The sequence below is a fragment of the Spermophilus citellus genome (assembly GCF_964194105.1).
Source record: "Spermophilus citellus genome assembly, chromosome: 3".
In the NCBI taxonomy this organism is placed as follows: domain Eukaryota; kingdom Metazoa; phylum Chordata; class Mammalia; order Rodentia; family Sciuridae; genus Spermophilus; species Spermophilus citellus.
Window position 1 is genome coordinate 176532047 of NC_138184.1, and position 14723 is coordinate 176546769.

Genomic DNA, 14723 nt, shown 5'->3' on the forward strand with positions numbered 1-14723 from the left:
CTTTTATGTCATTTTTCAACTATAATTTTCAATGAGTAATAAGACATCAATTTTATGCATATTTATTTACTAAACTCTTATGATTTCTGATGTTTCACTACTATAAATTTTATTCCAAAGAATATGTTTCTGCATGCTGCTTTTAACATGACTAAAAATATCCATAGTACACTACTTACATAAAAAAAAATTTCTGGAACAAATAAACCCCAGACTTTAGTGTTTAACCCAAGAGATACTTAGTTTTTAGTCCAGTTTTGGTTCTGCTTAGTGGACAGTAAATCTATATGAACATATACATATTTTTGTCATTTTAATGTGCATTTTTACACTTGATCTTAGCCAAAAGGCCGAGAAGCGATTAATGTGCATTTTTAGAACAAAAATTTTAAGGAGATACCCTGGCTTGGGTATCTCCTTGTTTTACCCTTGAATCATATCTTGTCCTTGAAGGTCATTTCAATAGACTCTTAGAAACTTGGATAGACTTAGTGAATTTTATTGTATCTGGTCCTAGATACATAGTATTTTGGGGGTTTTTTCCCATTGTGTTTTTCAGATAAACTTCTTATGTTAAAACAGTTCAGATATTTTAACTAATATCTAGTTAGTTAAAGATAATATAGAGAATTTCCATATTTCCCACACCCAGTTTTCCCATTATTAATGCCTTACATTAATCTGGTACATACATATAATTATTAAACCAATATTCACATAATATTTTTGACTGAAGTCCATGATTTATTCAGATTTAGTTTTTACTTAATGTCTTTCTTCTATCCTACGATCTCACTGAGGATATCATATTACATTTAGTAATCCTATCACCCCTAGGCTCCTTTTGACAAGAATAGTTTTTCAGATTTTCCTTATTCTTAACCTTGACATTTTTGAAAAGCACTGATCTTTTATTTTATAAAACGAGCCTCAATTGGATTTATCTTTTGTTTTTCTTATCATTGGAATATATAACTACAGTTTAAATATAGGGGTAAAGTGACATTTTCATCACATTATTTCTAGTATATACTATTAACATGATTATCACTATTGATGATAACTTGATCACCTGAAAGAAATTATGTTTGTCAGGTTTCTGTACTGTAAAGTTACTTTTTCCCCCTCTATCTTTGGAAGGAAGTCATGTTCATAGTCCACACTTAAGAAATGGGGAATCATACTCTACCTCCTTAGAACAGAGTATCTGTGTATATTATTGGGAATTATTCTGCACAAATTTGTCATTTCTCTACCATTTGTTTATTTTACATCAGTATGAACTCATAAATATTTATCTTAAACTTTGGGTTATGCTTTAATATTACTTACGTTTTGTTGCCCAGGTTGCCCAACTTCAACCACTGAGGACTCTTGGTTGGCTCTTGTGTCCCTTGGATATATCCCCATTATTGTGGATTTTCATTATTATAGATTTTTTTAATTAACTGAATTGTATTCTGATATACTATTTATTTGCATTTTGTTTTAATTCTGGAGTAGCATGAAATATTTGTAACATGAGTATATTTTCATAAAATATATATTTCATATGTTTATTTTGTGGCTCTCCAGCTATGTTGAATATTTTGTTTTTTGATTGAAGAGATAGTTGTTTTTATCTTGTTGCAACTAAGATTCCCTTTAAGTAACTAAAGTGACATCTCATCTGTAGAAAATGAACTGATTTCACAGAATTTTTCAAATGCTTAAAGCTTACACTTTACATTTAACTTTTTTCTTTCCTTCAGTGAACATATTTTAAGCACCTGCCATGTGGTAGGCAGTGTGCTGCATGTTCAGAGAGAGACACAAGTCACAGCTCTGTTTCTTGAGTAATAGTCCCTCGTCTAGTGAGGACATAGTTGTCCTTCAGCATGACAAGTGCTGTGATGATGGTAAGCTTGAGATGCATTTGAAGCCCACACTGGAGAACAAGACAATTCCTCAGTGTTTTGAAGGATGATGTTAATGAGCCAAATGAAATGTGAGAGAATGAGTGAAGCAGGGAGATAAAGGGAGATGGACAGATGTTTTAACCAAATGAGCAGCACATAACTGAATGAGTATGGCATTTTGAAGGTACTATAAGAAGCCCATTGCAACTGCAGCATAAAATAAGGCAGAAAGTTGAGCAGCAGGCATAAGAATTATCTTGAATCACCTCATATGTCAGTCATGTTTATATGTTAACATTTTGGAGACACTATTGCAGGGTGGTTGTTAAGCATGAGAGCAATCACTTTGTCAGCATTGTGACAGTGAATTAGAGGAGCTGAACAACTAGGTGAGGAATCTAAGATTGAGTAATCTAAGTTAGAGATGAAAAGAATGTACAGAGGTGGAATGGATATAAATAAAATACAATCAACAAACCTAATTAGCAGATGAATGTGAGATTAAGAGATCTGAGCTGGGTTCTGGCACATTGCCTGTGATCCCAGCAGCTAGGGAGGCTAAATCAGGAGGATCCCAAATTCAAAGCCAGCCTCAGGAACTTACTGAGACCCTAAGCAACTCAATGAAACCCTGTCTCTAATAAAATACAAAAAAGGACTGGGGATATGGCTCAGTGGTTGAGTGCCCCTGAGTTCAGCCCCTGATATTCCCCCTCCTCCCCAAAAAAGAGGGAACTAAATACCAACTGGGCATGGTAACCCCAGCTACTGGGGAGGCAGGAGGATCTCAAGTTCAAAGCCGGCCTTGGCAACTTAGCAAGACCCTGTCTCAAAATAAGTTTTAGAAAGGGTTGGGAATGTAGCTGAGTGGTAGAGTGCTTGCCTATCAGCACATGCAAAGCCCTGGATTCAATCCCCAGTATCAAAAGAGAGACAGTAGGTAATCAATGAAATGGTTAATACAACATAGACCTTATATACATGGATCTGACACTATAGGCATATATATAAATTAATATAATTAAAGTTACAGTTTATGTTCCTTAGTGAACAAAAGTTTGTGTGTCTATTCTCTAAGCATCTTGGAAGCATTACAGTGGTTTAATGTACAGTAATAGATAAAGGGAAAAAGAATAGTACATACAAAGCCTAACTACTGGATAACTCCAATGTATTGCACTCTTGAGTTCTCAAAAACAGAACCAAATTAAGTGAAAAGAAAACAACACTAGACATATGGAAAATTTTCAAATAAGATATGTTTTCCTCTGGCTCAATCCTTCCAGCTATTGTATAGTAGCCCAACTTTATATACCATGCCAATGCCTCTAAAAATTATTCTCTTTCATTTCCTGGCAAGACTTAACTGTCTCTGTTATCTCTGGTAGAAATCATAGTAATATAATACATTTACACAGTAGGTTAGTATCACTAGCTCCTCCCACTGTGCCAGTAGCCTCAAAAATGTAGTAGTTTAGCACTTGGAAAGACCACATATATTTTTGACCTGTTTATATGTCATTTTGCACAAAATATTGGCTTAATATACATCACTGTAATATTTATTGTGGTTATTTTCTATATTAATAAATGATGTATGTGCCTTAAGTTCCTAGTGACTCCAAACCTAGTCTCTAGTTTAATCTGCCAGATTCTCATGAAATACCTCAGCATTTCTGCAAAGCTACTGGCAAGTGATAGCAATCCATTTTTGCAGATACAAAAATTGATACAGCAGTTTAGATTTGTCACCTCGAACCTCCTTGTCCAATTATGTTTTTCCTATATATGCTGTTTCCAAAATAATATGGCTCAAAATAAAACAAGCATACTCACATGTCAGATGGCAAGTTTATATAATCCCTTAGTTACAGATGCAGTTCCAGAAGGGGGTGGAAAGCATCCAAAACACAGTATTGTAATTTTTATAAAATTAGAGGTAGAAAAGAACTAGGAAACAGTCCAAGAGGCTTATAGACAGTAATAATCTTCCCTAATTGGAGTGAATTCAGTAGGAGAGTAATCATTAAGCTTATTGATATCCACTGAAACACAAAAACAAAAACACAGTTCATACCTTGGCTTGACGTGGCAGAGAAACAACATTTACACATTGTTGTTTTATTATAGCTTTATACCAGTAATAACCTGAGGAAACTCTTGAGTAGATTATAGCTTCTTAGATGTCTTAAATTTCCTAAGTAATTTATTCTTGTCAGAAATTTAAATTATTTTTAACCTTAAGACCAAACCCCCTGTTCAATGCAAGCTCCTGACCAACTGTCTTAGTCTGTTTGGTATGCTATAACAAAGACCCATATTAGCTGACAAACAACTTAAATTTCTTTCGAATAGTTCTGTGGGCTGGGAAGTTCAAGATCAAGGCAGTACAGATTCAGTGTCTGGTGAGTTCCTGTTTTTTTGGTTTATAAATGGAGTCCTCTCACCTGTCTTCAAATGAGGGAAGAGAGACGACTGCTCTCTATGACCTTTAGGCACTAATCTTATTCATGAGGGCTTCACCTTCATGACCTAATCACTTCCCAGCCCCACCTCTTCATACCATGACATTGTGGTTAAGTTTCACATATGACTTTTAGGAGCAAAGAAACATTTAGATTGTTACATCAACATCCTTAAAACCTACGAAGGCTAGTCAGGCATTATTAGATTGTGAAATCTACTTTGCTTTTTAAATACCAGAAATATGGGCTCTTAAGCATTTTTATTAAGTCCTAAAGATAACACCAACCATATTTCTTATTTTCTTTTTTTTAATTGATTTTATTTTTTTAAATAACAGCAAAATGCATTGCAATTTTTATTACACATATAGAGCACAGTTTTTCATGTCTTTGTATATAAGTATATTCATGCCATTTCATGTCTTTGTACATGTACTTTGTGGTTTTTTGCATTACAATTCTTATTACACATATATACCACAATTTTTCATATATCTATTTGTATATAAAGTATGTTGACACCCAATTTGTGTCTTCATACATGTACTTTAGATAATGATGTCCATCACATTCCACCATCTTTGCTAATCTCCTGCCCCCTCCCTTTCCCTCCCACCCCTCTTCCCTATATAGAATTCTTCTATTCTTCCCATGCTCCCCCTCCCTACCCCATGTTTCTTATTTTCAGGTAGCCTCTGGAAATGCCTTTCTGATAGAATCCAAATTGAAAATTAATATGTAACTCTATATTGTAGCTGTCCTAATGAAATCTAACTACCACCAAAAAAATCTGTTTACCTTTACCAAGTAATATTACATTAAGTTTGTCAAAATCAGTTTTAATACCTAATTTGGAATTGTGACTTTATAAAAGAATAAAAAAGAAATTATGGAGTTGTGCTATTTAATATGGCTAGCCACTAGGCACATTTGGCTATTTAAATTGAAATTTGGGGCTGGGGATGTGGCTCAAGCGCCTGGCATGCGTGCGGCCCGGGTTCGATTCTCAGCACCACATACAAACAAAGATGTTGTGTCCGCCAATAACTAAAAAATAAATATTAAAATTCTCTCTTTCTCTCTCTCCCTCTCTCACTCTCTCTTTAAAAAAAATAAATAAATAAATTGAAATTTAATGAAAAATAAAATTAAAATTGAATTCTTCCTTAATTGTACTGGCTGCATTTAAAGCACACCCTAGCTGTGCATAGGTAATTACTTTAGGTAATTACTTCCGTATTGACAACTAACAAAGTACTAAGACATAAAGCATTTTAATTGATAATGGCTTATATGTTTATGTAAAAATGTCCACAAAATGATTTCTCAAGAAGGCATTTAGATTGTTTATAATAAGACAATTTCATTGTGACAATAAAGTAATTTTAAACTTATAAATCCCACATTCTTCCCTAAAACTCTTACCCTAAAAGATTAACAAATGCAGAACTTCCAAAGACTACTTATATAGTATTATATAGAGAACTTCTTCAGTATTCCCAGATTTTGGAAAACTAATTTCTAAAAACATTAAGAGAAAATTTCAAGTATGTCAATTTTAATTTGTCAATTGCCTATTTAGGCTACTCTTCTCTTCTGTATGTTTTGCTCATTATCTTCTCCAAACTGTGTTATTATATATTTAGTTTTTTTGCTTTGTTTTGTTTTGTTTTTTCTAAGGACTTTAATGTGATGACTTATAACTGTAGTTTCTTGGTCAACAGAGGCCCATATATAGCCATTTTGTGTGTCATTATCTTCAGTTAAAACCTTTTAAGCATTAATTATATACCCCATACTTTTAACTTTGTGAGATATAGTTGTCCATCTCTTAGCAAGAATGATAAAATAGTTTTTCTATCCATGTTTTTGGAAGCAGACCCTTCTGATACTTCTTCTATAATGCTGAGCTAGGGAAGATTTAGGAGAGCCTTAGACATGTTGTGCCAGAAAGTACCCAAATAATCTAAATAAATAAATTAAGTGGAGACATGTCAATGGAACTAGGAGCCAGCATGAAGAAGTTCACACTGAAAAATTCTAGGGAAGTTTGAGCATCAAAATAATTAAATATAGAAATTAATTGTAAGTCATTGAAAAAATATAAAGCTACAAGTTCATACAGATGGATGGAATTGACAAATAAATGGGTGGAGAGCAAAAAAAAAGATTCTTCCTTACAGTAGAATGCTGACATTAATGTGCATGGGATGGTGAAGTAGGTAAAATCACCATTTTGCAACTGACATAATGAGGATTGATTTAGGCAAGAATTATCAGTGGGATATAGGGGAGATATTTTAAGAGGAGCAATATGTTTACATTATTGAAATTATCTTCCCATATATTGCTGCTTTAGTTACAAGGGGAAAAGTATCAACTTTAAAACGGAAAAAGCAGTGAGGGGCAAAGGATCTTTAGATGTGATAAGCCTCTAAATATCCTAATAAATTAAACATTTCTTATGTTCATAAGTAAGTGGGATGCATGACCTGAACTTAATCATGAGAAAAGTCAGTCAAAACCAAACCAAAATGAATGTTCTATTTTAAAACCAAACCAAAATGAACTGTTCTATTTTAAAACTCACTCTTTTTTAAAAAAAACAGTGCTGGGATTGATCCAAGGGCCTCATGCATGCCATGCAAACACTGTACCACTGAGCTCCCAAAAGTGGGCTATATTTTTTAAAATGCCAGTGTCACAAAAGATGGAGATAGAAGGGCTGGAGGAAGATTGAGGAACTATTCCAGAATAAAGAAAACTAAAGACACCCAACAACTAAATGTAGTATGTTATCCAAGACTATCCTGGACTAGAAATAGGAAGAAAATAAAAAGCTAAAAGGGGCATACTTGGGATAATTGGGATAGTTGCCAGAATATGGGTGGTAAATTAAAGGTATTGCATTGATGTTAAATTTCCTAAATTTAGTAACTATACTATGATTATGTTAGAGAATATTCTTAGGAAATACACAGTAAAATTTTAAAGAGTAAAGAGGCATGATGTCTGCAATTTACTGTCAAGTGATTGAAGAAAATAATCATGTGTAACAGTGTGCTCACCTAGTATGATGGTGCACACCTATAATCCCAGAGACTCGGGATCCTGACTGAAGCAGGAGGATCTCAAGTTTGAAGCCAGCCTCAGCATAGTAGCAAGAGCGTAGCTCAAAAAAAAAAAAACAAAAAAAAAAAACTACTTGGGTTGTGGCTTAGTAGTAAAGCACCCCTGGATTCAATTCCCACTACCATCAAAAAAAAAAAAAAAAAGAAAGAGAAAGAGAGAAAATGATAACCTATGTAGTACAACATTAACAATTGGTAAATTTGAGTAAAGACTATACAAATTCTATATAAGTCTTGCAGCACTTCTGTAAATTTCAAATTCTTTTACAATAAAATTCTATTTGATATTTTCTAGCCCTTTATAAGGCACAGAGTGATGTGATGACAATGAAGACACAGTCAGAGAGACTTTCAAAAGAATATGATCAACTCCTGAAAGAGCACTCAGAACTTCAGGTGGGTAACATACACCTCACCTAAATTTTTTGAAATAGTAATCAATATTTGTCCTTCTAAATTTAAAATGAGATACTTAATCCTGGCTTTATTAAATGATTGAAGAAGGCAGATTTACCTAGAGGGTGAAGATTAGGACATTGCAGCAAAATACAAGGTAGTCATCACATAAAGAATGTTGACATGTAACTTAATATCTCAATTTGGATGAAATGTTAGGTGAAAGAATTGAGGCAAAAAAAATTCGGCATTGAAAATATACTGGCTCTGGAAAATCTGGAGTTTCACTGTGGAATGTTTGCAGTATTTGTGCCAAAGTGAGGCCAAATGTCCCAGGTATTCTAGATACCTTAGGACAAAAGACTGTGGCATTCAAAATACATAACATGATTTGCCTGTACAGTTGATTCGAACAATGGAAATAGGAGGAAAAAACATCTCTCTGTTGTTAAAGTCATAGTCAGTTCTGAGCCATAGGTTTTCCATCTCTACTCTTCTTGCAGACATTATGCCCCTTTATAGAGTTATTTCCAAACATTCATCCATATTGGGCTTATCTTTGTCCCTCTCTTTAGTTGCCATGCAATAACCTGAAGTGATTTCCTAACCATACTTTGATCATATGTGAAAGAGACCACTCCAGAGACATTATACTTAATAGACTTTGGAGTCAAAGACCTGGAATACCTATATATTATTTTTATGTATATATAAAAAATAATACCTAGAATATCTTAGTATTATATTAGCTTTTCGATTTTTGGAGATTATATTATCTCTCTGAGATTCACTTTCTTTTTACTGAAGAATATCTTATTCTCAGCCATACACTTTGGTCTTGGGTTAGTTAAGAAGCATTCCAAAGCATATTTGTAATCCAGCATTCCCAGTTGGTTTGCATGTTTGATTCAACTAGCCTATTTTGACAAGAACAATAAGAAGACTGGGCAGCCTAGAGAAGGATAGATATCCTATGTGTCCCAGTCCCAGGACACTAAGGGCTCAGTTCCAATAGGTTTGGAGTAGACAGATTTCCATCAAGACTGCCCTTCCCCTCAGTATAGTACAGTTTGTGAAATTGCTTACCTCCTCAGGGCATGATAAGAATTACTCCATGAAATCAAGATCCACCATGGGAAGTGGAGAAGTCATTTCAAAGGCCTTGTACCTACATTTTTTTTTCCTCCTGTGAATTCAAGGTGTCCTCAACCAGGATATTTCAATATCTGTGGACTTGACCAGGGTCTGAAAAATGCTTAGACCATTGAATGGAGAAAAGAAAAACAGGACATACCCTCAATTTCTTATAAACAGCATTCATTGCTCAATGTCTCCATTGTAGTAACAGCAATAGCAAAGGGCAACTCTCTTAATCCCTAAAGAATATATAACAGTAAGATTTCCCCAACCTGTCCACCTCCCTTCCCACCCCGTGCCCCCCCTACAAAAAAAAAAAAGTACCTTCAGCTTGGAACTTCTATATTCTTGGCAAAATATGTAGACAGCTTTTCTGAGTAATTCTTTCCCCAGAAAATAGTTAATATCCATTTCTTTGGAAAAGGACCCCTTCCTAGATATACCAAGTACCAGTCTGGAAGTTGGGCCTTGTTTGATAGCATCTTTAGGCCTTAATCTAATTTCTACTTTTTAAAATTCTTAATAGATTACATTTACTGAGAATGTGCAATAGACATAACACTTGGCTTCATATATGCTTACTCCCCCATGGCAACTCAGTAAGTTAAAATATATTAATATCCACATTTTTGTGGACAAACAAGAACCAGAAGTGTTATATAATTCACCCAAAGTAAACGAGAAGGTGATAGATTTAATGTTGGGATTCAAAGTCAGAAAATCTTTCTCTAGAACTTTCATTATTAACCAGGTTCTTTGGCCTTTGCTGGTCATTGATTAGACTATGTGTTCTTGATCCATTCTCTTCCCATTGCTGCTCTACTCCATGTCTCAGAGACATAATTTCCCAGGCTAAAAGCAAGAGGAAAAAGAAAACCAAGAACTCCTCCCCCTACCCACTTCCTTTGGGTATCATCTCCTTCATGGCTCTAATTCCCTCCCTACATGGTTCTAGTTCCCCACTGGGCAATAGTTCCAGTTCTACCTGCTGGCCCTCAGTCTTGAGCCCCTTAACTATAACCTCCTTTGTCTCTTCAGCCCAAGGAGTAGTGGTGGATTTTTGCTGTTGCTAATCCTTGAAGTGCCTTACCTCAATATTTGGTACAACTATTCTCATCACATGTGAAACCAGCTCCCAATAATAAATATCTCTGTTCAAAGGGTTGGGAAAAAAAATCCCAGCTTCTATGACCCTCAGGTGAATTATCAGACATCCATGTACCTCAACTAACTCCATTACTTAAATAAGAACTATACCTTATGAGTTTAACCTCATGAATATTTTCTGTTGTCAAAAACCAACCTTAGTAATTGAATTATATTCCAAGATTCTCTGGAAAACTTATGAGTTTCTTAATTTTACATTATTGAGGTGTTCAAATAAAACAAGCTATTATAAAGGATAATTAAAATATTAAAGAAACAAAATAAAAATAAGGGAAACCTGGTTTCTTTTCCACAGTCAAATCTCATTTTGCATCTTTTAAATCCATTTGGATTTTCCCATCTGGTTCCTGTCCCTTATATAGGCACTAAGTAAATATTAGAATACAGTTCCTTCAAAACATGTAATCTTTACTTTCCTTATTTGCCCTGACTTTCTTCTTAGAAAAGAAAAAGAACTGATTAGGGATTTTTGGCAGCACAAACCCATTAGCACTTGACAGTTTTTAAATTTCATTTTGGAAAAATCACCATTTGCTTAAAGGACTTGTCCTTAATAGTTCCATTAAAGCTGTGATTTTTTACCTAAATTGGTTAGGTATAAATAACTGTGTAAAAGTGGTATGTTATTATTCAAGATACCTCCTCTAATCCCATTGTCTTTTTGATTGTTAATGTTATTTAAGTTGCTCTGAAAGCATTAATGCTCAAACTGAACAAGAGTTTTGTGTACAAGTAATAATACTCTGCAGTTCCTCTTAAGAGATTTCTTAGTTCAAGTGATCTCTTAAGGTTAATTTCTCTGCAATTTTCCTTCAGTTTTAAGTGACATATTATAGTCATCTTTATAACATGATCAGGAAAGCATAATTTGTGAAGCCAGTTCTAATTTGAAAAAGACAAAAAAGAAAAGCCATTCCAACTGGGTTTTTGCTTCCCTTCATTCTTTCCTTGCCAAAAAATCTTAATTGGGTTTACTGTAGGGGAATTTTAAAAATTTTGTTTTCCTGGATCACCTGTGAAACAAAAGCAAAATAGATTAAGAAATGGAAAAAAAAATGAACTTATACAAGGGTATTATTTTGGCCCTGTAAGGTTTTTTCAAGCAAAACTCAAATTTTATAGTTTTTATAATTTGAGACTTTCCTAATTCATTTTTCACACATGATTAGTTGTATAATTAATTGTTATACACAGAAGAGTTTTTTTAGATATTTTTGTCTGTGAATCTGTTTCTCTTTACTATATGTTATCTTTTTTCTTATAGAATCGTTTAGAAAGAGACAATAAGAAAGATCTGTGAACTTAATGGAAGAAGATTCTGATACACCGTGTCAAGATAATAAATTTGTTATCATGGTAGCCACTAGAAAATTTAAAATTCAATTTAGAAAAATGTACTATGACTGGCTAATAGTGTTTTTTAATGCCACACATAGACTAGGTAGTAGTGAAATTTTCAAAATATTTGATAATGTTTCAAATATATTACAAAGAGTATATTCCAGCTCTTTAAAAAATATATAAGCATGTTAAAACCCATATTTACATATTGATAGACATTGGTGCAATGGTGGCTCTTTACCAATAAAAGGTTCATTGATTAGCCAGTTACTTCCAAATTTAGACGTTTTAAAGTTGCATGAAACTATTAATAGCCTTGAAAGCTTTGATGAGTTTTCAGTAATAATCTATTTAATCAGTTGCTGATAATGATGTGTTTGAAAATAGTATTCAGTATTGGAAAATTTATTCATAGGAAATTTAAATAAGGATAAATGATAAATATTAACCACTGTATTTATAGAGAAGAGTCACCAACAACAGTGAAAACAATGACAATGTTTTTTTTTAAGCTTGATCTTACTATGGTTTACTCAAATAAGACTATTGATATATTTTTGTTATTGCACTTTTACACCTGTCATACTGTTTTTTAATTGACATTTGTGTTAGTAACACAAAAATTGTTACGAATTCCACCTTTTCACTCAGCATCATGGCATACGCCTGTAATCCCAGCTCTGGAGGCTGAGGCTAGAGGAGCATGAGTTCAAGGTCAATCTCAGTAATTTAGCAAGGCCCTAAGCAACTCAGTGAGACCCTGTATCTAAATAAAATATAAAAAAGGGCTGGGATTGTGGCTCAGTGGTTAAGTGCCCCTAGGTTCAATCCCTGGTTCAAAAAAAAAAAAAAAAAAAGAATTCTACCTTTTCAAGATCATCTATTAATAGAGATTACAATTACAACTGTTTGCATTAACTATCATAGCATTGGACTGAACTTATTTTACAATGTGGAATTATTGACTTAAAAAGTTAATGTATAACATATCCAAAAAGCAGTGGTTTTTATGTTTGTGAGAGCTACAAATTACACAGATATTACCTCAAATATTCATACACTGGTGTCCACAGTTTCTGAGACATTTCTGTATTCTAGAAGCTAAATATTAAATGCTGCTTTCCTTTCAAATATTCATTTAGAGATAGTGATTGTAAGAGTAACAATTTAGTTAACGATTTAGGTTTCAGTGTTTAGACATGAAAATTTATTTCCTTGTCTCATAAAGACCTAAATATAAAAGAAAATGAAAAATAACTGTTTAAATGTTTGATGAACATTTAAAACAAATGAATAACCATTAACTCAAAAAGAGCTTAAATTAGTATCTATTTGTGGAAACTATTTTGCTATTGAATATACATGATACTCCCTTTTTTTTTAAAAGAGAGAGATATTTTTTAAAAATATTTATTGTTTAGTTTTCGGCGGACACAACATCTTTATTTTATTTGTATGTGGTGCTGAGGATCGAACCCAGGCAAACATGTGGCTTGAGCCACATCCCCAGCCCTCATCCTCTTTTTTTGGTTGTTTTTTTTTTTTTTTTTTAGTACTTGGGATTGAACCCAGGGCCTTCTTGCATGCTAAGCAGGTACTCTCTAGCCCACTCTTTTTAATTTTAATCTTAGACAGGACTCACTAAGTTGTCCAGGCTGCATCAAATTTGCAGTCCTCCTGCCTCAGTGTCCCAAGTTGCTGAGGTCACAGGCGTACACCACAGCACCCAGCTGTTGTTCATTGTAATTTTAATGTGTATTTTAATTTTGTGTGTATTTGACTTTTTATTGTAAGGTGTATAATATCATTTCAAGTAAAAGTCAAGTGTTACTGCTAGAAAACAGATATGAAGGAGACATTTAACAGGAGTAAGAAATAGGAGTTAGCCCATATGGTCTAACAACACCATAAATAACAAGGAAAGGGAGTGCTGAAATAGGAGAGAAATGAACAAATGACAGCTCAAAGTAGAGACATAGAAATATCAAAGTGAGATCTATATGGGTAAATACATAGATATTGAATGTGTGTGATCTTGGCCTAGTCTACAAAAATCAAGTCTAAAGTCAGAATAACATGCAAAAAAATGGAGAAAAGTACACATCTTTAGAACTGGAAGAACCAAAATCCCAACGTCATCATGTATGTAGCCATGTGATTTCTAAGTTTTTCAAATTTGCTAGGCCTCCATTTTCATCTCCAAAATGGGAATAATAAAATTTGATAAGGATTGCTATACAAACTAAGATTACACAGTGATTCTCAAAGTTGTTCAAACTGTATAGTAAGGAGTCTGGGTACTTTTTGACAAGCATGAGGATTTGCAAAACTTTTTAATGTTTACATATAGGGGATCTTAAACCTCAACACTCAATTTTGCAGATCTTCAACTAGAGACTTTGAAAGTTTGATCCTTTGTCCCAAGGAAAGGATTTGAGGATAAGGATTTGAGTCTAGAATTCATGTATCTAGTTTCCCTAGATATTCATTCACAACTGACTGTAATTTGCTAAATTGAAAACATTGCCATGTTTTGCCAGTGTTTGAACCAGGGAGTCTGGCTACAGAATCTGTATGCTTTACCACTGTACCAAACTGTCTCACACATCGTATTTGTTAGTTCTTCCTAACTCTCTTTAGGTACTTAGCAATTTCTGTCATGTGAGGAAATATGTATTACATGAATTTAGTTACACTGCATATTAAATTGTTTTTCTTCTCATTATCAGTAATGACTTCTTTATGTCTTGAACGGCATTATAAATTCATACACAGGACTGTTATTTTTCCCTTTTTCCATCAGAATTACATAGGTTTGTCAGACTTCCTACTTAAACATCTGCCTGAGTTTTTGGTCTCTAGGAAGTAGCACTTATCTTCTAGCTGAGCATTCTAGAATTCCACAGGAGTCATCTTTGTTGCTTATACAGCTCAATGTTGAACTCCAATACTTGTAATTTCCTTGTTCCTTTTTTTTTCTTTGCAGTGCTAGGGCTCAAACCTAAGACCTCACATATATTAGGCAAATTCCCTGCCATTGAACTAAGTCCCCAGCCCAATCACTTGTTCCCTAAGGCCTAAATTCCTCTCCTAGTTACTTATTATACTATGTTCGGAACTAGGATCCCTTTCCAGTGACAAAGTCCTGTCCCTGAACCCCAATCTAGAGCTCCCAACCACAGCTGCCA

At 33.9% G+C, this 14723-nt stretch overlaps 1 protein-coding gene across 4 annotated transcripts in view; it reads left to right on the top strand.

Annotated features, from left to right (window-relative positions):
- Positions 1–14258, top strand: part of BCAP29 (B cell receptor associated protein 29) — a 42900-nt gene extending 28642 nt beyond the window's left edge. For all 4 annotated transcript variants that reach the window (XM_081282906.1, XM_081282907.1, XM_081282908.1 and 1 more), the window contains 2 exons: positions 7790–7890; positions 11459–14258. In XM_081282906.1, coding sequence (XP_081139032.1) covers positions 7790–7890; positions 11459–11494 — 137 coding nt within the window. In that variant the 3' untranslated portion in view covers positions 11495–14258. The remainder of the gene's footprint in view (positions 1–7789; positions 7891–11458) is intronic.
- Positions 14259–14723: the final 465 nt, after the last annotated feature.